At 55.3% G+C, this 22,362-nt stretch overlaps 1 protein-coding gene across 1 annotated transcript in view; it reads right to left on the bottom strand.

Annotated features, from left to right (window-relative positions):
• Positions 1–15,111: 15,111 nt before the first annotated feature.
• RUNX3 (RUNX family transcription factor 3) overlaps positions 15,112–22,362 on the bottom strand; it is a 59,497-nt gene continuing 52,246 nt past the window's right edge. The window contains exon 6 of the mRNA XM_047083618.1: positions 15,112–18,167. Coding sequence (XP_046939574.1) covers positions 17,644–18,167 — 524 coding nt within the window. The 3' untranslated portion in view covers positions 15,112–17,643. The remainder of the gene's footprint in view (positions 18,168–22,362) is intronic.

Below are 22,362 nucleotides of genomic sequence, written 5' to 3'. Positions count from 1 at the left end.
AGCGAGGGAGACACACAATCCGAAGCAGGCTCCAGGCTCCGAGCCATCAGCACAGAGCCTGATGCGGGACTCGAACTCACGGACCGCGAGATCGTGACCTGAGCCGAAGTCGGACGCTCGCCCCACCGAGTCACCCAGGCGCCCCTCTTAATAATCTTGTTTTGTGGGCAGAGCACGGTCCAGTTTTCAGGGGCTGTGTACCCGTGTTAGCTCATTGGATCTTCCCAGCAAACCTAGGACTGAGCTCATTTGACAGATCGGGGTTCAGAAGAGTCTAAGTAATGACTTTAGGGAGCCCTAGACTCAGCTCTTACTTAGCCTGCCTCCCTAAGGCACCTGCTAAACCTCGTTCCACAGCTGTAGGAGGTAGGTAGCATTATTATCCCTATTTTAGAATCAGGGAACAGAGCTCAGAGAGGATAACTGACTTCCCCGTGGTCACACAGCAGCAAATCCAGACTTTAGAACCCCATCTCTTAATTCCTGGCCCGGTGTTCTTGAGAACAGGTACAAAACTGAAAAAAAAAATGCGTCTCTACATTTCAGCAAATCTACAACATTCCTGGATACAGACATACCACTCTTCTCGATGCCACAGGAAATCAAAGTGCTGACAGTTAGACTAAGACAATACCTTCTTATCACTCAGAATCTTTTTATTCCACACTTAACAAAAGAGCTCCTTTAGACTTGGATGTGTGACTTACGTACATCATTCTCGTACATATGTAGAAGGAGCATTCAAATGAAAATAAACTTATTCGAAATGAAATTCGATTTACATGAAAAGAAACTTGTTCACATTCGAAATCAGGCTCTGGGTCAGAGTGACCGACTCTGGTGTTTTTTCAAACGGTATTGTCCTCTGTGTCAGCATGTGTTGGTGACCTCTCTCTCTCTCTCTCTTTTTCTGACTTTAAACACATTTGATTCAGCAAAAGCTTGCATGTCATGAAGCGCACACGTCGTAAGGGTATCTGATGAGTTTTCATCCATGGAAGTCTGCGTCTGTGATCAGTGGTGGCTGATGGGTAAATATTTAGGAATTTGGCAGACCAGCTTTTAAACTGTTTGTTGTTCAAAACCAGCCATCGTGAGAATATTTGCACCACGGAAACTGGCAAATGATGCAATTCAGGCCTTTTCCTCCCTCCTCAGGAGCTGGTTTACCAGCACAGTGCTGAGTGTGGCTACCTCTGGGTTTCGGAGAGATTTCCAGCACCCCTACTAACTTTGTGCTCTCCCTAACCCCCTCTCCAACTAGGGAAGCATCCAGAAGCGGCGTTTCTCAACAGAATCCATAGGTGGACTGAGAGCCACTGGTGCTGGTCCTACACCAGCTTTGCATTGCTCAGTGCTCCTCCCTTTGGACTCCCACGCGAGGAATGCTGCTAAACACGTCCGCTTTCCCACCTCCCCTGCCCTGCGCCCACAACCATCTGGTTCCTGGAGGCTGAAAGAATACTCCTGTATTGTCTCCAGGATTTCCTTCCAAGCCACAGAAACCCATACCAGAGTACCGCTTGGCTTGCATAGGCAATGAGAACTCCATCCAGAGGGCCCCTGGCCAACAGCTATTGTAAGACACATCCCAATTTTCAGAAATATTAAAATGGGAAAAATGGTACCCGTTTGCACATCTTCCCTTACTGAAGTACTTTCCTTTGAGAAGTGGCTTGTCTTGAGGACGGAGCCCTATAAAGATGTGCCCATGTTTCCTCGCGGCCCCCAATCTCGCTGGGCATCCTGCCTCCCGATGGGTGGGTCTGCCCACTTCTCTGGGGTCCACTGGCCGTGACCACCTCTGGCCCCGAGCGGGAAAGAGAGGACTGGGACGCTGCGGGAACTCTGGGCTTTGACAGCAGGCTGCTTCTGGACGTCTCTGGGGATTGCTCAAAGTGTTCTTCTCTATGGGATGGCGCCTCAGACACACACCCCTGTGATGACTGTTGCAGGGTCAGCGTCGTCTTCTCAAGCTGGCCGTGACCTTTTGCAACTGGGCTTTTAATAACCCCTGTGTTCCTCAAAGCCCAGCACGCCCCTGCCTTGGGGCAAGTGCCCAGGAAATATTTGGATGAAGGAGCAGATGACAGACCAGCCATGGAGAGACTTCATTCTGAAGCCTGCCCAGCTCACGGCTCTCGAGGAAGCCACTTCTCTGTAGAAGCCACAGGAGCAACTGAGGGAGGGGATGATGCACAACGGCCTTGCACAGGCTCCCAGGGGTTGAGAACACGACTTATGTGGCCGTCGGGACTGCCTGGGCCGCCCTGCCTCAGTCCTGCCTGCTGGAGCCGAGGCCTGGGCCGGGGCAGGGCAGGGGTGGCAGAAAGGAAGAGGCTCTGGGGGTTGGGGGAGGGGGGTGGCGGGAGCTGTGCCCACCAGGCAGTGGATTCAGAGCAGCGGGTTTAGGGAAAATCTCCGGATGGGCAGGGAGATTGCAATGAGTGAGAAGGCCGGAGCGTTGGGTGTCTGGACTTGACCTAGAATGCTTCAGAGGCTGGGGGAGGGCAGGGGGGACGGCAGATTCTGAAGGAAATGTGCCTGCTCCCGGCGGGCCGGTGAAGAGCCTTCGGCCCGGACCAGAATCCCCGGGCTCAAGTCTCAGCCTTGCCCCGTCCTGTCCTCACGAACCCCGGCAGTTACTGACGTTTCTGGGTCTCTGATTCCCCAACCGGAAAGCCAAGATAATAACCCCGGTCCTGCAAGCCTCCCAGCGGTAGTTGCGGGAAGAACTAAAATGTGCTCACGTGGTGTTTGAGTCCTGGATCTGGCGTTGGACGCAGAGCACTTAGCACGACGAATGGGTGCTGTGCTTCTCAAAGCGTGGTCCGCAGGCCGTCAGCGTCAGCATCACTGGGGAACGTGCTCGAAATGCAAATTCTCAGGCTCCTGCTGAATCTGAAACCCTGAGGATGTGGCCGGCAGCTCGTATTTTGGACACGTTCTCCAGAAGGGTCCGCCGAACCCTAACACCTGCGACTCATAGCGTTAGCTCACGAGTCTGCCCACCGATCCCGTGGCACTGATCTCGTACTGTCATCGTGAGGAGCAAAAGCCTCAGTCGTGCCAGTTGGCCCCCAGTCTGTCCAGACTTGAAGGCGATTTTTTTTTTTTTAGGTGTGATTCACACACCGTACAATTAACTCTTTTATAAAATGTACAATTCAGTGGTTTTTAGTATAGTCATGAGGTCACGCAACTATTACCACTAACTCCACTCCGGGATATATTCATCGTCCCCAAAGAAATTTTGTACCTTTTAGGCATCGCTACGCACCTCCCCTCCCCCAGCCCCTGGCAACCTCTCAGCTACTCTCCGTCTCAATGGATTTGCCTGTTCCGGACATTTCGGAATCGTGTAATATGCGGTCTTTTGTTTCCCTCGCATAATGTTTTCGAGGTTCATCCGTGTTACAGCATGCCTCGGGATTCTATTCCTTTTAGTGGCTGAGTAGTATTCCGTGGTACGGATGGACCACGTTTTGTTCACCCGTTCATCCGTCGATGGACATCTGGGTTGTTTCCACCTTGTGGCTACTGTGAATATTTGTGTACAAGCACTTGTTTAAACACCTGTTTTCAATTCTTTTGGGGATGTATCCAGGATCAGAATTGCTGGGTCGTATGGCAGCTCTGTGTTATAACGTTTTGAGGACCTGGCAGACCGTTCCCCAAAGCGGCCGCACGATTTTATGGTCCCACCAGCAATGGGCGAAGCCTGTAATTCCTTCACATCCTTGCCAACACTTGCTGTTTCCTTGTGTTTTTTTTCCCCTTTAATTCTAGGCATTCCAGTGGGTGTGAGGTGGTATCTCATTGCACTTGGGATTTGCGTTTCCCTAACGATTAGCGACCTGGAGCATCTCCGCGTGCTTGCTGGCCACTCGGGTATCATCTTTGGAGAAATGTCTGTTTAAGCCCTTTGCTTACTTGAATTTTATTTTTGTTGTTGAGCTTTAGGAGCTTGCTCTATATTCTGGATATTAATCCGTTATCAGGTATATGATTTGCAAATGTTTTCTCCCACTCTGCGGATCGCCTTTTGACTCTGTCAACAGTGTCTTTTGTTTGGACGATTTTTTTTTTTTGATGAAGTCCAATGTATCTATTTTTTTTCTTTTGTTGCTTGTGCTTTCGTGTCATATCTAAGAATTCGTTGCCAAAATCAGGGACATGAAGATTTAACCTCTATGTTTTCTCCTAAGAGCTTTATTGCTTCAGCATCTACATTTAGGTCTCTGATCCATTTTGAGTTGATGTTTGTATATGGTGTGAGGTAGGGGTCAAGCCTCATTTTATCCAGTTGTCCCAGCACCATATGTTGAAGAGACTGGAAAGAGGCAACCTTTTAAAGAAAGATGTCAAGTGAAATACATGGTGCCAGAGATGGCAAAAAGTGGGAAGGTGGTACTTGAGTGAGTGAGTTTGGGAGAGGCTGGTTCTAGTGAATTCTTGCTCCTTAAGGATGTCCTCTGTCTTGGGGAGACGCTCTGTTCGCTGAAAGATGTCAGGACTGAGGTGATGTGGCCACTGACCTCTCACCCAACTTGGCAAGACCCCAGCTCTGTTTTCCCTCCTCTGCTTTTCCTATGAAAAAGAACCTGCACCTATGAACAATGGGTCTCTGGGAGCAAAGGGGAGTGATCTCTCTCACTTGCTCACCTAGTGCCCAGCTTCTCCCTCCTCTTCCCCTAACTGGACCTTGGTCCAGTCACCAGGCCCAACACCTCTCCCTTCTGGCCAGACGCAGTTCCAAAAACAACCTCAAGAGCACTTGGATTTATTTTCCAGCCCGGACTAATGACACTTCTGTCCACAGCTCGGACCCAAGTGCCTGTTGGGTGGGGTGGCTGTCCTCACCTCCCGAAAGCTGGTGGAAGTGTGTGATTTTTCCTTTTCTCCTTTTGCTTTTGGAACATAAGCATCTTTCCAAGTCTCTCCGGCCAAAAGATGACGGTGTGGGCCTTGTAGCCTCCCCGTCAAAGCCAAGTGGCTCCACGAGCAGCCTGTCTTCCCATCACCCACATGGTCCCAGGTGTATTCATTTCCGAGGACTATCATAACAAAGTGCCACACACCGGGTGGCATAAAATAACAGAAATGTGTTTCTCTCACAGTCTGAAGTCTGGAAGTCCAAGGTTAAAGTGTCCACGGAGTTGGTTCCTTCTGGAGGCTCCGAGGGAAAGTGTGTTCTATGCCTCTCTCCTGGCTTCTGGTGGCGGCCAGCAATCCTTGGTGTCCCCTGACTTGCAGACACATCATTCCAGTCTCTGCCTTCTTTTTCACGTGCCCTTCTCCCTGTGTCCCTGTCTCTGTGTCTCCTCTCCTAAGGACACCAGTCACGTTGGATTAAAAGCCCACCTCACTTCATCAAGATGACTGAATCTGAACTGATTACTAGCAGCCCAAACATTTCTCAAATGTTTTGCAAAAGGAGAGTAGTTTTCTGCTGCCGAACGCCCTAGGAGCCTGAACCAGCACAACACTACTGGGATTTGCCAATGACAAATTGGGACCAACTGGGATTGGGGGATCTGCCCAATACCCCCATCTAGCTCTGTGGCGTCTTCTGATAAATAGAGCTACCATATAATCCAGCAATTTCCCTTCTGGGTGGGTACCGCAAAGAACGAAACGTGGGGTTTGAAGAGATATTGGTACACTCATGCCCTTGGCAGAGTTATTGACAGTAGCTAAAACGCGGAAGCAACCCAAGCGTCCATGAACAGAACAATGAATAAGCAAAATGTGATGTATCCACACAGTGGGATAGTATTCACCACTCAAAAAGAAGGGAAACCTGTCATATGCTACAACATGGATGAACCCTGAGGACATTACGCTACGTGAAATCAGCCAGTCACAAAAGAACACATACTGTCTGATTCCTCTTGGATGAGATACGTCGAGTAGTCAAGATCACAGAGACAGAAAGTAGAGTGACGATGGCCAGGAGTTGAGGAGGTTATCGCTTCATGGGGATGGAGTTTCATTTTTTTAATGTTTATTCATTCTCGAGAAAGAGAGAGACAGAGCGTGCGTGGGGGAGGGGCAGAGAGAGACCCACGCCGAATCCAAACAGGCTCCAGGCTCGAGCCGTCAGCAACAGAGCCCGATGCGGGGCTCAAACTCACAAACGGTGAGATCGTGACCTGAGCCGAAGTCGGACGCTTAACCGACGGAGCCACCCAGGCGCCCCTAGTGTTTCACGTTGGCAGGATGTAGGGGTCTGGAGATGAACGGTGGCAATGGTTACACAACAACGTGAATATATTTAATGCCATTTAAGATGGTAAATGTACACTTCCAATGATTCCGGAGGTCAGAAGCCTGAAATCAAGGCGTTGGCAGGACTGTGCTTCCTCTGAAGGCTCCAGGGGAGAATCCATTCTTCGCTTTCTCTGGCCCCTGGTGGCTCCAGATGTTTGTTGGCCTGTGGTTTCATTAGTCCAATCTCTGCCTCTGCGGTCACATCGCTTCCTCCTCTTCTCTGTGTGTCTCTTATAAGACCATTTGCCATTGGATTTAGGACCTGCTCAGATAACCCAAGGTTACGTCCTCGTCTTGAGATTCGTAATTGTATCAGTAAAGACCCATTTTCCAAATAAGGTAACATCCACAAGTTTCAGGGACTAGGTCAGGGACATACGTTTTGGTGACGCCCTGGCACGCCTCGGCGCCCTGGCTCGTTTATACCTTCATCAACACGGTGAACTTCTGAATCCTCACGGGGTTTATCTTCCACCCTCTGCCACGTGCATTCTTGCCACACTCCCGGCTCCCAAGATTCACAGCAGCAGGTGGGGGGCGCCGGCCCACGAAGGGGATGTGGGTAACTTTCCAGAAGCTTCCACGGCAACGTCCGCGATCATCTTGACATTCCACAGACATCATCCGGGCCCATCGTGTTGACATCGCATGAGTGTCGGCTGCCAACAGGGCACATCTGCCCCTTGCTCCGGAGAACTGCTCTCCGCCCCGTAGTAGGGATCTTACCAGGGCGGTTACGGGTCTCCCGGGGGTCGGCCACAGTCTGGCTGACTCACAGGGGCGGACGAAAGGCTGGCTCTCGGTGCAGATGGGGCACCTCCGTGGTGCAGTTCGTGCTCCAGAGGCCCCTGTGAGACCAGAGCGAGGCCGGTCTCCAGCCCAAAGGCATCACGGATTAGCTCTCTTTCCCTGCTCTGTCCCCCTTCCTCTCCTGCACGTGAATCCCTACCTCTGGATCTGCTTCTAGGAACCTGACCTGAGACAGTCCCTGACAGTGGTACGTTGGGGAACAGAGCATCAACGTAGCCTTTGGGCCGGGCCAGGAATCTGCTCTGCGTCCCTGCCACGTAAGGGAAACCGCTCTGGCTCCTCTCCGCGGCCGGACGTCCTGAAGAGAGCCCTTGCTAAACCAGTAGCTGCCCACGGAATACCAGACGCCGTGCTGGTCAGCCACACTGCAGATCCCGCCTCCAGCACAGCAGCTGGGGTCGGGCCGTACCTGGCTGAGCTCCCGGTCCTGTGCGGTCACCTCCTGACCCTCCCCGACCGAATGTCGCCTCCCAGCTCCCCATCTTCCTCCCGCTCATTCTCCTATTTTATTTCTTATAGCCCTTATTACTCTCTGAAATCATGCAAAAAAAAAATTTTTTTTAATGTGTATTTCTTTTTGAGAGAGAGAGATCGACAGAGTGCGAACGGAGGAGGGGCAGAGAGAGAGGGAGACGCAGAATCCCTAGCAGCCTCCAGGCTCCGTCCGAGCTGTCAGCACGGAGCCCGACGCGGGGCTCGAACCCGTGAACCGCTAGATCGTGACCCGAGCCAAAGTCGGACGTTCAACTGACTAGGCCACCCAGGCGCCCCTGAGATCATGTAATGTATTTGTTCGTGGCCTTTCTCTCCGACTTAGGGCATCAGCTGCAGGGGGCTGGGACTCTGACTTATTCGCAGCTGTCTCACAAGCATCCAGCACTCTAATAGGTGCATCATCAACACCCACCGAATGAACAGAAGAGCAGGCCAATGTCCTTGCACTTGAAGTAGACAGAAGGGAAGAATCTGGGTTTTCTGTGCAGATTCTAAAGGGAAGGCCATATCTGGGGGTCACCGGGGCGGGAGAAAGCAGGTCAAGGTAGGTTGTCTTCCAGGTGCCGAAAATCCCCTTGGCCCGTGCCAGCCCCTCACCGGCCTGTCTTCTTGTTGGGTCTGGCGCGGACCTCAAGGAAACATAACATTTTTAATAAAACCTCAGAGTCAATAAAGCCGAATGGTCTCGGGTGCCGCTCTTGCGGGCCCCAGCTGTTGACTTTAGAAGTCAAGGGGTTGGGGTGTTTCCCAATTCCCACGTAGTCCAGGGAGATATAAGCTAGGAGGGCCTGGCCCATTTTCTACGAAAAAAAACAAAACAAAACAAAACTCACTGGGCCCTGGAAAGATTCCACCGCCAGCCAGAATCAAAGGTCCATTCAGAGCGACAGAACTCCTCACATTCGCTGCTAATGAAAACCAAATTTCTCGTCCCTCTGAGCATTTCCAGGGGCTACGACTGGAAGGGGCCGCCGTGGAGCTCTTGGCCACCCCTCCTGCCACCAAGAGGGCCCCACCGTGTTAAAATAGTTTTATGATAATATGGGCCTCGTATTTTTCTAATTTCAGGCGTCGGTGATTTAGGACTGAGTTGTTTTCATGGAAAAAGAAATGGCACTTGTTTGAGGCAAGGCGAGACTGCCATCTCGGCCGATACTTGCCCTGTGTGCAAATCCAGGGCGAGGGAGCCCCGCCATGAGGCGGTCTGGGGCCCACCTCCAGGGAGGCCTCATTCACGGGGCATCCTCTCGAATGGGGAAGAACGAGCTGGGGGGTCACCAGAGGGCACACAGACAGGGATTTCTGTCTTTCGATTTCGTGCTTCGTGGATGTCAGAACCACAACTCAGAAAGGCAGACACGTCACCCTCAGAGGCAAAGGGCCATAAAGCCTTGTGTCTTTTCTGCGTCTGCTTTTTTTTTAACAAAAGACGAAAAATTAGAAGATGATTTCTTTTTCCCTTTGACGATCAGCCTTTTCTTTTCTTTCTTTCCTTCTTTCTTTCTTTTCTTTTTCTTTAAAGTTTATTTATTTATTTTGAGAGAGAGAGAGAGTGCGTGTGTGTGTGGGGGGGGGGGGGAGGCTAAGATGGGCAGAGGGAGAGAGAGAATCCCAAGCAAGCTTTGCTCCCAGTGCAGAGCCCGATGCAGGGCTCCATCTCACGCACTGAACCGTGAGATCATGACCTGAGCTGAGAACAAGAGTCAGAAGTGTGACTGAGCCACCACGGTGCCCCGATGATCAGTCTTTTTTTTTTTTAATTTTTTTTTTCAACGTTTATTTATTTTTGGGACAGAGAGAGACAGCATGAACGGGGGAGGGGCAGAGAGAGAGGGAGACACAGAATCGGAAACAGGCTCCAGGCTCTGAGCCGTCAGCCCAGAGCCTGACACGGGGCTCGAACTCACGGACCGCGAGATCGTGACCTGGCTGAAGTCAGACGCTCAACCGACTGCGCCACCCAGGCGCCCCTCGATGATCAGTCTTTATGCAAGTAGGAGTCGTGGGGCACAAACTCAGGTGTGCAGGAAATAGCACCTTTTCCCTAAAGTCAGTTCTTACTTTGACTCTGCAGTATCTTCAATGGATGGAAAACAACCTTTTCAGGTATTGCTGTGCCCTCATTAGGATTAGGAGGGAATTCTGTTCTTGTTCCTCAATTTTCTCATCCATAAAATGGGGATAGTGATAGTACACACCTCAACAAGCTGAGTTAAAAATGGCAAAATATTGGGGCGCCTGGGTGGCGCAGTCGGTTAAGCGTCCGACTTCAGCCAGGTCACGATCTCGCGGTCCGTGAGTTCGAGCCCCGCGTCAGGCTCTGGGCTGACGGCTCAGAGCCTGGAGCCTGTTTCCGATTCTGTGTCTCCCTCTCTCTCTGCCCCTCCCCCGTTCATGCTCTGTCTCTCTCTGTCCCAAAAATAAATAAACGTTGAAAAAAAAATTTAAAAAAAAATGGCAAAATATTTACGATATTGCCTGGCAGGGAGTATGGGCTGTTATTGTTGTTATCATTATTATTTCAAAGATAGAGGCACAGAGAAGGCACCAAACCCAGCATGGGGCTATCAAGGAAGGCTCCCTGGAAGAGGTGATGCCTCAGCTGATGTCAAATGAGGTGGTCCAAACTCAATCTTGAACTCCTTTGCTTGGATATTTATCAAGGTCTAGAAGTTTAATATATGATACCCCTAACAAATGTGCTCATTTTAGAGAACTTGGAAAACACTGAAAAACGTAAAAAATGTAAAATAGCTATAATCCTATCCTTCCAGTGATTTCATTCTAGATTACTTCTTTTTTTATTATTTTATTTTATTTTTATTTATTTTATTTTTATTTTTTTTGTTTTTAAACGTTTATTTATTTTTGAGAGAGAAAGAGACAGAGCATGAGAGGGGGAGGGGCAGAGAGAGAGGGAGCAGAATCTGAAGCAGGCTCCAGGCCCTGAGCTCTCAGCACAGAGCCTGATGCAGGGCTTGAACCCATGAACTGTGAGATTATGACTTGAGCTGAAGTCGGATGCTTAACCGACTGAGCTACCCAGGTGCCCCCTAAATTTACTTCTTTTTTTTTTTTTTTAAATTTTTTTTTTCAACGTTTTTTATTTATTTTTGGGACAGAGAGAGACAGAGCATGAACGGGGGAGGGGCAGAGAGAGAGGGAGACACAGAATCGGAAACAGGCTCCAGGCTCTGAGCCATCAGCCCAGAGCCCGACGCGGGGCTCGAACCCACGGACCGCGAGATCGTGACCTGGCTGAAGTCGGACGCTTAACCGACTGCGCCACCCAGGCGCCCCCTAAATCTACTTCTTAAAATTTATTTATTTGAGAGAGAGAGTGAGTGTGAGTTGGGACGGGGCAGAGAGAGAGGGTGAGAGAGAGAATTCCAAGCAGGCTCTGCCCTGTCAGCACAGAGCCCAATTTGGGGCTTGAACTCATGAGCCGTGAGATCATGACCTGAGCTGAAACCAAGAGCCAGAGATTTATTTCTATCTTTAAAATGCATTAATTGATACACTGTACATAGTGTATACCTGGCTAGAAAAGTGTTTATTCCTAGAAAAGTATTTATGTATTTATAGAAAATAAAGTTCTGGATGGGGAACAAAACACCCTGAAATGATTAACAATGGTTATCTTTGCAGGGATAGGATTATGGGTGATTTTTCGTGTGTGTGTATGTGTGTGTAATCTGTAATATCTCCTTTTCTCCCATGACTATGTATTATTGAGTATAATTTAAAAAATTTTTAAACTGTTTATTTATTTTTGAGAGAGGGAGATAGAGAGTGTGAGCCACAGAGGGGCAGAGAGAGAAGACACAGAATCTGAAGCCGACTCCAGGCTCTGTGCTGACAGCAGAGAGCCTGACATGGGGCTCGAACTAATGAACCGTGAGATGATTACCTGAGCTGAAGTCGGACGCTTAACGGACGGAGCCACCCAGGCGCCCCGTGATTTTAAAGTTTAATATACAAAACTTGGGAACCTCAAACTCAGGGTCTTATAACTATTATACCTTTGGGCCATGGAGGAGAATGGGGTGGCTGGGCCAGACTTTGAACCCTGAACCTTTTAGTCTGAAAGGCTACATGGTGTGGTGGTGAGGGGGTTGTCATGAGGCAGGAGGACATAAGGCTTCACTGAAAACCTGTGGGGGGAGGGTCAAGTTGAGGGCTGGGCTGTTGTTAATGAATAGCTGGCAATACCAAGAATGATGATTGTGGACTATTATTGCAACCTTGTCTTTGGTGACTCCATCAGATGCTACGAACCCTGGGAAAGTGAGAAAAAGCTGAGGTTGGGGCACAGGGTGCCCCCTGTGACTTTAGTGCTAAAGGTGCCTTAGGAATGTGGAGCTCCTCCCCCGCCAAGGCCTTTTCCCTCCTTTGCCTGGACTGTTGCAGTAGGCTGTGAACACGTCTGTGCCCCTGTAGGCAGCCCACATTCCATGCCACCAGGGCAACGTCCCCTGGAATGTGCGGCCACGCCTCGGCTTGGCTCCCCAGGGCTGCAGAACCAAATCCGAGCCCCTCGGATTGGCCTCCGGCCCCTGTAACCCGGGCCCTCTTGTCTCGCTATCCCGTCGCCGTTACTAGACCTTCCCCGCCGCCACGGCCCTGTCCTTCAGGCCTGTGCACGTGTGGTGCCCTCTGCTTAGAAGGCCCACCTGCTGCTCCCTGCCAGGTGAATTTCCTGATCCCTCCGTCTTGTCTCATCCCCACCATGTAGCCCATGGGCCACCGCACCTGTTTTCCTTGTCTGTCGGCCCTAGGCCTCAAGAGCACGGCCGGGACTTACCTGCCTTTTCTTGCTGTCTGGCAGCGGATGGTGGGTCGGGCCGTGGGTCTGCGCTTGGCGAATGGGCGAATGAACTCTGGCCAAGGCCTTGCAGACATCAGGCCGAGAGAACAGAGTCGGGGGTGTGTGTGGCCCAAACAGCTGCCACCCATCAGGACACCAACGAGGCCGCAACTGCTTCCAGCGGTCGGCGTGGGCACAAAGGAAGGGTGATTCCAGAAAGCTGGCTCTAGGGCTGATCCACTCCCCTGCGCCTGAAGGCTTCCTCCAGGCCGGGCTCAGGACAGGCTTTCTCTGCCGGTGAATATAAATATGGGAAACGGCACGAGGTTAGCGGCAAAACTAAAAATAGGAAGCCTGGAATCCGGCCCCCCAGGCTCCTGTAGCCGCCGGACCACACAGGTGTGCATGCGGATGTTGGGGGGCGCGGCCCCTCCCCCTGCCAGCTCCCCAGCCCTCGTGGGGAGGAATGGGGGGCACTCTGGGTTTCCACGAGGAACAGTTCATTCTTTCACACTGGCCGCCCCCACCCCCGTTTGTCTGACAGCTCATTTCATTTACGGCCCCCAAACGAACCAACCCACTGAGGTCCCATTCCTTGCTCACGTGGCAAAGCGGGCGGGTGTCCGGTGTGGCTGGGAGCTGGCCCCTGGGCCACGCTGGGGTCTGCGTCCAGCCCCGCCCATCCCCAGAATACCCGTGATGGCCCCACAGCTGTCTCCTCAGACCTCAGGCACATGTCACCATTCTCCGTCCCCATGGCCATCCCCATGGCCAGAATCCCAGCAGTTGCAGGACTGTTCTGAGGTGGGCGGTCGGTGCTCTGTCTGGGGGCCACGTCAGCCCTCGGGAGGTGCCAAGCACAGCCCCGTGCCCACGAGGTCACCTCCGAGGCCTGCTCTCAGCCCATCGCCAGGCCCGCGGCGGGCTGTGGGGTGGCCGTGGGGCTGGTGAGACTGTAGGCACCGCGCAGCCCAGAACGACTCCTGGAGCCTCTAAAAGGGAATCCTGGAGGCCAAGGGTGTCCCAGACTCTGGGACAAAATGGCCTCCTCCAGTTGGACAGGCCACTTCACGTTCTAAGCTCCTGATGGTGCCTCAGGGGAGGTGGGGGCGCCTGACCGGGGCTCCAGGACGCTGGGGTTGCCGAACTAGGTTTGTCAACCTTTCCTTCAAGCTGTGTAAACCCCTGTCCCAAAGCAGGGCCTTTGGGGATCATGGGACCTGTGATTCCACTGTGCACTCCACACAGTGTGTGCTCAGGTACTCTTTGAATTAAAAAAAGGAAGCTCAGAGGGGGGACAGGGACCTCCCACTGCCACATAGCTGAAGGGGGTAGGTAAGCAAATCCTTCTTCCCACGAAGACATTTCCCAGGCCCTTCTGAAGATGAACCTTCCACGGGTAGGAAGCTCCTTGGAGCAACGACCCTGAGGGGACCGTCGGTGCGACCCATCTGCTGCCACCTGCAGGCCACTGTGGTTACTGCAGCGCCTCCCACACAGCCCTCAAACCCTGGGACCCCTGGGGGGGGGGCAGGGGGTTAAGTCCAGGACTTCTTCCTGCCTCAGTTTCCCACCTGGGTGCACTGGTCTGTGCCTGCTGGGTGAAGGTGTGGAGCTTTGCATCAGGGGCTCTGGAGGCCACAGCTCCTCTCCCATCAGCTGTGGCCCCAGTGTGGCTGGTGGGGAGGGGCTTGAACTGTGGTCCCCTCATAATCTCCATCCTTCCCTACAAAGTGACCCAAACAAGCGCATCTATGGAAGCAGAGCCTTGGCCTGTAGACGCTGCTTCAGGCCCAGCCCCGCTCATCCCGGGCAGACGCCGCTGGGAGCACGCTCACAGAGAAATTCTGCAGCGGTGGCTGGGGCTGCTGGGAGACGACCTGCCACCCCCTGGAGCCCAGGGGGTGCTGCAGGGCAGGGGGCTGGGATCAAGGCTTTAGGCCGAGGAAATGGAAACTTCCTGTCGGGTGTTGGGTTTCAGGCAGACCGACCTAACGGAACGGGGGCAAAGCCTTGGGATTAGTTTTGAAGTATTTCCATTAGAAAATCGGGTCGGTTTGATGAAAATTCCCCTCCACAAGTCCCGCCTGGACGGGCACAGCGGGCCAGGCCCTTTTGCCGGCAGGGACCAAGTCAGGTCCGCGTGCAGTCACGCCCACAGCCCCCGTCGCCAGCCACAAACAACTCTGGGGAGACGTGGAGCCGGTGACACCCCCTCTTTGCACCTTGGTTGTGCCATCTGCAAACCGGGGGAGCTGATGCAGCTGCCTGTAGTTGTGATTGCGGCTAAACTGCCCCCGTTCCAGCAAACACAGGTCCCAGCGCGGGCTCTCACTGAGGCTGTTTTACCTCCTCCCCCCCCCCCCCCCCGCCCCTGCCCCACTCTGGGGAGCGAGAGCCACATGGGGTACACCTCTTCTACTTGTGAAAAGTCACAGGCCACTTGTGAAGGGGGGAGAGGTGGTGGCATCTCAAAGGCCTGATGTCCCTCCGGGGTGCCAGCCACGCCAGGAAGGGGCCTCACCAGCTGCGCTTGCCCAGGGTGGTCTCTGGAGCTGGATGCAGGGAGGCCAAGGCGCTGGGTGTGGGGGCGGGGGGGGGGTGGTCTCCAAGGCAGGGGGTTTAGCCCTATTCCTGTCCCCAGGCCCCGCCCTGTTCCTCCTTGGCCATGGTGGGAGGCCCCCAACCCCCGTACACGCAGCCCTAGAAGTCTGGCATTGGCATCCTTCGACACGTCTCCGAGTTATATTATGGTAACAAATCAGTCAAAATTCCATTTTACAGTTAAATAGTACAGAAGACAGACAGTTTACTGTACAAGCAAGTTGTGCATTGAAAACAAACACATCAAGCAAATTATAGTGCAAAGCAGTTTCCACCCCTCCCCACCCTCTTCCCGGCTCTGGGACGGATTTACTGAAGATAGGTGTGTGGCAGGTACTAACACCTCGACGTGACAATATGTCACAAAGGATCTGTACCCGCCACCAACAGGCTTACAGTAACGTGGTATCACAACCCCTCGGTTTCCTTGTGCTTTCTCAGTGTGTTTGCCTAATACAACTTTAAAGCAGCCTCGTAAATAAGGACCCATTTTTAGCAGCCCCTGCTCTCCGTACCCACTATGGGCCTTAGAATCACACTCGGCATGGCTATCATCACTTTTAGTCAGGGGGCGGAAGGGGGATCAATTTATTTCCTGTCTCTGCCCCTACCAGGGCTTGGCTATCAGGAAGGGCTAGTAATCCAGAGTGGGGCTACAAAGTGCTGGGCGCTGGGAACCCAAGGGTGCCTCCCCCCGCGGGCCTGGGGGCCGGTCTGTAACCACAGAGGACAGGAGTGAGCAAGGTCCAAGGGTGATGGGTCTGTAGCTGCTTCCTGAGAAGGGGTGGAGAGCCCCCCGGGTGTAGGGAGTCAGGAGGACACCCCCCGCAGCCATCGTCAAGAGATGGAGACTGCTCTTTCCAGTGAGGACAGGACGAAAGAAACTGCAGCAGGGGAGGTCTGAGTAAGGTTACCAGAAGGACTTCCTAACTTGCCGGAGTGTGTATCCGGTGTGCATCATCTGGCTGCTGTTACAGGTCGGGGGCGGTACGGCAGGCCGAGAGCTATTACAGAGACGACAGCTAAGGAGGGGAGATTGTCACATCCACAGAGGATGTGGCTGAAACTGACGAGAAACCACACGCTGTCTAGCCCTTAAGGGTTTTCTTGTCCTTTTCCATTTACGCCTTTTTAGAATTAAACTCAGACGTGAGACTCTATGCAGCCTGAACCCCGAGGCTTCCCCGTTTGCAAGCTAAAGGGGCGAGACTTCACCTCTGAGCCCAGGGGGTGCTGAGCTGAGGCTGCTGGGCCCTTCATGGCTCTTCTGTTCCGCCATCACGCGGCCACGGCTCTCCGCCCCTACAAATGTCTACGAGCCACGGATGTGAATTCCAGCATCACCTGGGTTTTCCTCTGGTCCCCACCAACGTGGGCCTTTGGTGGAAGTCGGTGGGACGCTTGCTGGAGGAGCATGGCCTCTGGGGGAGGTGTGGAGGGCTTAACAGTTCCACACTCTCAGAAGGCAGAGGGGATGTTCGCTACGATAGGGCTTTACCTGTGACAGACAGGGTGTCTGAAAACATTCGAGGCTTCTTTTTCTAAAATCAGCTTTCGAAACTGGTTTTTGCTCCAGACCGCTTTTGGAGCACAGACTAGTTAAAGATGGAGAGCTGTCAGAGGCTCTGGCCAGGCCTGCCCACAAGGCTGGGGGTTGGGGGTGCACAGCTTGGCTGGACCTACGTGGGACAGGACGCTGAAATCCGGCCCCACGACCTCTCACCCAATGTCTTCTGCTGGGACCTTTCTGGTCCCTGCGCTCTCTTCAAAAATGGCAATTTCGAGACCAGCCTAGAGGGAAGGGGGGATCCCTGGCCCTCCACCAAGAGAACAGAGGGTGAATGCCTTGGGCTGGTAAAGTGCATGGAGGACCTGCCTGCAGGTGTCTTTCCTGGTTTTAGGGACCTGCTGCCATTGGCTAGTCTACTCTGGGGCCTGGGACCCACAGACAGCTGGGGTGGCGGGGGGTGGCTTTGGGCTGCTGGGAACTGTAGGGAAGCAGAGCTGGGTGGGGAGCTGGCTCGGGGGTCTTATCATCTCATCTCTGCCAGCGATTTCCTGGGCCGCTCGGTGGGTCCCTTCCCCATGTATCCGATGAGGAGAAACCCTCTGAGGGGTGGGGAGGCCTTCCAATTCTCAGTTTGTATGAACGTGGAGGGAGGGCTGGGCCCGTGGGGTGGGGGTGGGGGTCTCTGAGGAAGGTGGGGTGGGGCGGGGAGGTCTTTCCAGGGCCCCGTGGGTAAGAGGCCAAGCCATGCGGGCAAACGTCACCTCTGTCTGGAACAGAGATGGTCTCCGCCCCAGGGGACCTGGGCCCTGTGACAGCACCGGGCGTAGCTGGGGACAGCTAGGTCGTTCCGGGCGAGGCGGCAGGAGACTTTCCCCACGTGGGGTGAGATGATGAGGATCTGGGCCGGGGGCAGTGACCTGAGGGAGGTCCCCGCCTGTCTGTACAACGACGTGGCTGGACTAGATGCTCTCGGAGCCACCTGCCGGCTCTGGAGCCCAGGATTCGCGGACCCCGGGCCCGTGACCGGCCCGGAGCGTTAAGTCCCATTCCCGTCCGGGGCCTCAGAGCTGCGCCGGCCACTTGTCGGGAAGGTTCGTGGGGCCCCTGCCTCCGTTGGGAGCAGTGGGCTCTGACCCCGGGCCGGTCAGTAGGGCCGCCACACGGCCTCGTCCACGCGGCCCGGCGTGCTCAGGGCGGTGGGGGAGTTGCTGTGGCTGCCGTCCGCCTCCACGCTGTCGCTCTGGCCGCCCAGGCTGGGGTTCATGAGGTTGCCGGCGGCGACGGAGGCGCCGCTGGGGCAGGAGGCCAGCATGCGGGTGGGGGAGCGGTCGCCCCCGCTGCCGGCCACCATGGAGAACTGGTAGGAGCCCGAGGACGCGCCGTAGTAGAGGTGGTAGGGGGACGGGTTGGCCTGGAAAGGCCCGCTCTGGTTCTGCGGGGCCCCCGGGTAGGGCGGCGGGAGGTAGGTGTGGTGGAAGCGGCTGGTGGCCGGCACGCTGGCCACGCTGAGGCTGCCCGAGGGTGTGGCGCTGTAGGGGAAGGCGGCCGACATGGCCCCCGGGTAATGCATCCTGGGGTCGGGGAAGCGGCTCTCGGTGAAGGTCTGCAGCGCCGGGAAGGAGCGGTCGAACTGGCGGGGGTCGGAGAAAGGGTTCAGGTCCGAGGTGCCTGGGGGACAGCAAGGGGGACAGTCAGTCGCGGCCTGACACCACCCCAGAGGCTTCCGGCGCACGGGCCCTTCGCGGAGCCCCTGCTTCTAGATCTGCCTCTGCTCTCACTGCCCTGGGCTGCTCGTGGGCCGGAGCCTGCCTGACTCCGAGGCCGGCCCCAGCAGGGAGGCGGGCGCGAGCAGGTGCCCGGGCCACAGGCGGCCCCGGGGGCCTCCCTGGGCGGGCGGAGAGCGGGGAGGGCTTCTCTTTCTCCTCACGGAGTTCTCTTCACAGCCCAGCTGCAGAGGCCTGCCGAGGGGGTGAAGGTGGCCCCCACCTGGGGAAGCGGCTTCTGCCTTCCTCCCTCCCTGTCAATAGCTGGTAAGACCGTGGGTGTGCAGACAGTCTCCAATGACGCTCTGAGCTTGGGAACTGGGGCTTGCTTTTACAGATAAGGAAACTGAGGCAGAGAGAGAGAGAGAGAGAGAGAGAGAGAGATTGATTTTCCTGACGTGGCGCAGAAAGGACTAGAACTCATCACGAGGCCGCTGCTTCCCGCTCTCTGCTGCTGGGTGTGCGAACCTCTCCTGCCCAGGTGGGGCTGGTTAGCTTACCTGAGCTCCCACCGGTGTGTGTGTGTGGGGGGGAGGGGCGGGGCTGGGTCCCCAGCAGCTGTCTGTCCCCCACCCTCACATCCCTCACCCCGGGCCTGTGTCTGCGGGGCTGTCCTGTAGGCCGGAGCGGACTGAAGGCCAGACAATGATGAGATGCCACCCTCCCTGCCTCAGCAGCAAAGCGAGATGGCAGCCAGAGGGGCTTAGTGGCCTGGACCCTGTCTTAACCTGGAGAGACCCAGAGTCCAGCCCAGGCACTGCGCTAGCTCCCTCGAGGATGGCTCCCCGCTAGACTCCGAGACAAGGGCATCTCAGCCTCTGCCCCCTACTCTTACAGTCACAGACCCGCCAAACCTCAGCATTCAAAGGGGCTTCGGGACTGAGTCTAATCCCTTCAGTAGGAAAACTCAGGCTCAGAGAGGGTGAGGCACTTGCCCAAGGGTCACACAGCACATCAGACCTGGCACAGAATCCTAGAGTTCGGGTTCTGAGCCCTGACAGGTGTCTGATAGGCAGGCAGCTGTCCCATCTCTGAGGCAGCACAGCACCTGTCCTGGGTCTGACACATAGTAGCTGTGTGTCCTTGGGCAGGACACTTAACTTCCCTGTGCATCAGTCTTCCTACATGAAAAATAGAGACAATAATAGCTCCTGGAGTTAATGCACGTAAAGTGCACAGACCGGACGCAGAGCAGAGGCCCGAGGAGGGTTGCTGCAGTAGCTGTGACCCTCTGTGGCTCTGAGTACCCAGGAGATCTGGCCACTCCAGGGGCTGCAGAGATAAGGCCCTCCCCCTGGTCCTTCCTTGTACCCTGGCCGAGGGGGGAACTCTGGACAGCAGCAGAGAGGCGGGTGAGCCCCTGGCAGTGGTCCTGAGGGCAAGCCTGTCTGGTCCCCACCCCTCTATGCCACCCACCAACTAGGACTCAGGAGGAGACCAGTCGCTGTCACCCGGCCAGCTCTAGGCGGGCACTGCCTGCTCTGAGGACGGAGAGCTGCGGGTACCCTCGCGCCTCTTGATTCCCCAGATCTGCCCGACATGCCGTGTGATGTCAGGTGAGGCCCGTAACTTCTCAGGGCTTTGGGGTCTTCCTGACTCCACTGGGGAGAGCTGCCTTAGCGGCGGGCTCTAGTTCTGGTCCTGGCTGTGAATCAGAAGGGAACAATGCTCCCAGGCTCGAGGTGGGTGGATGTGGGGACAAGGGTCCGGATGACTGCAGCCTTCTGGAACATTCTAACAGGTCCCTTGGCTGGTCAGTGCTGCCTTGAAATGTAAGGGGCCAGAGGTGCCTGGGTCCCCACCCTCGTCCCAGAATGCCAGTGCAGAAGGCCCTGTCGGCAGTGCCTGGCACCCTGAGCAGAGCCAAGTGTGGGGTTGACAACTCGACTCTGAGCCCAGGAAGTGAGTGGTGCCCACCGGATGGGAGCCGCATTCTCCAAACAAAGGAAACCCGAGCAGGGGCCCCAGGATGTGACAGTAGGGCTGCAGCCCAGGACACACAAGGCTGTGCAAGGTGGCCCCGGGTCCGGTGCGTGTGGCCTGTGGAGACCACGTGGCCCTCGGAGTTGCCTGGCCTGCCACTGTCCTCTCCTGCCTCCCTCCCGGAGCGGTGGGGGAAGCGTCTGCCCTCAGCACCCCTGTGGCTGCTGCCCCCCCACCCCACCCCCAGCCCAGTAGCCCCAGGAAACCGGAGCTGGCCAGCTGTGGAGCAGCCAATCCCAACACTGGAAGGAAATGTTTATTTTCTTCTCCAAATTGCCCCAGCTGCTGCATGGTGGCTGAATGAGCCCTTTGAGCTGTGAGAAGCCCCCACTGTGGGCCCACAGCTGAGGGGGCCGGGGGCTGGGGTATGGAGGGCTGGGGGCCTCGGCACTGCTTGCTAGTGACCAAAGCCAGGGGGGTCAAAGGGCACAAGGGGCATCAAGAGAAGCGGTTGGGGGGGGGGTCCTGAAAATGATCCCAGGATAGATTCTGAAGGCAGAGGCTCATCCCACCAGAGGGGGAACACCAATGAAGGGGCCCCAAATCTAGCCCTGCTGACACCCCTCTGCGGCCGGTACTTTCTTCCTCCCACATTACAGATGAGAATACCGAGGTTCAGAGAGGTGAAGGACTTTGCCTAAGATCACGACCGAAGCCTGGCACAGCCCCTAGCCAGGTCCACCTGACTGCAAAGTTCATGCTCCTTTCCTGGTCCCGGTCATCAAGGGCCCTTCCTTCCACTCCAGAGAGGACAAGCCCGTGGATGGGGAGAGCTGGCTGGGGCAGACGGCCACAAAAGGCTGCTGTGGATGGTTAGGGAGGGGCTGGGGGCCCTGCTTCAGGATGCAGTAGAAGGGGAAGGACCGGGTCAGCCCTGCCCCCAGAGTGCAGGTAGGGGTTCTGGCCTGGCCCTCAGACTCCTGTAGCCACATCCACACAACTGTGGCAGCGAGGAGGGAGGCTTTCCTTCCACAGGAGCTGCTGGACAGGAAGCCACTGTTTACTCTCACCTTCTAGATTCCGGGGCTCCCTGGGCCCCAGCTCTGCCTGTAGCAGGGAAAGGCCTAGAGTGTTAGGCTACTGTACCTTGACAAGTGCTGGCCTGTGGGAAATGGAAGCATGCACAGCTTTGGGCAGGGGTGGGCCATGAGCCCAGGGAGCAGAGTACCTCCCACTGGTTCTTGAGGTCAGACCCTTGTGCGGCAGCCCCCTGGGCTCAAGAACTACTGAGTGTCTCAGAACTCACCAGCCCATGGGTCTTTCCCCACCCTGGGGGCTCAGTAGGGCCAAGAGTGGAAGCTTCCCACACCAGAATAGAAGGGACCATCTCTTCACCCCGAGGGACTATCGTAAGTCCCCCTGACACTGCATCATGCCTGGCGGCAAGGTCTCTCTTAGCGGAGAGCCCCAGGAAGCCCTCATATCAGCCTGGAGCATGGAGAAGGCAGTCAGTTTGTGCCCCTACCCGGGCTCTTCCTCCTTGGGGCCCCCTTGTCTGTGCCCTCAGAAGTGCAGGAAGCTCCTGGGGGTAGGTGCAGTGGGGCCCTTGGACCTGGTCAAAGGTCCAAAGTTTTGGGCTCTGCGACCCAAGAGTGGCCCTTAATTTCTTAAGCCTCAACTCGCTCATCTGCCAGATGGGTTCTAAGCAGGCCGAGAACACCCACATCAAGCAGCAGCAGCTGGCCCTCCCGCCTCTGTCCAGCACAGCTGACCAGGGTTCTCGGCCTCTGCCTGGCCAGGGGCCAGCCTCGCACGGTCCTCTGTGCCCCGACCCGCTGGCTGAGAGGGCCCGGAGTGCAGAGTAAATACTCACCACCCAGCCACTTAATGGGCACCTGCCACGTGCCAGGCATCCTGTCTGCTCTGCAAGGCCCCATCGTGCCTGCTGCGTCCACCCAGGCAATGGGGACAGAGACACGGTCTGGGGCTTCGGCCTAGATGCCTCCCTCCTCTTCTGTTTGGAGGAACTCCCTGGGGCGGGGAGGGGGTTGGGGGAAGGGAGGACTTTTCCCAGGGGGTGCTGTGTGTTTCCGGGGCTGCCACATCTCTTTGCTGTTTACGAAGGTTGTCTGAGTGCAGCCCTGGCATTTGAACATCTGACGCCCCGGGGCTGAGGC

Source organism: Lynx rufus, unplaced genomic scaffold (assembly GCF_022079265.1).
Source record: "Lynx rufus isolate CCGP_SWC_20201006 ecotype Redwood Valley unplaced genomic scaffold, mLynRuf1.p SCAF_2, whole genome shotgun sequence".
Lineage (NCBI taxonomy): Eukaryota > Metazoa > Chordata > Mammalia > Carnivora > Felidae > Lynx > Lynx rufus.
This window is presented reverse-complemented; position numbering and strand designations above follow the sequence as displayed.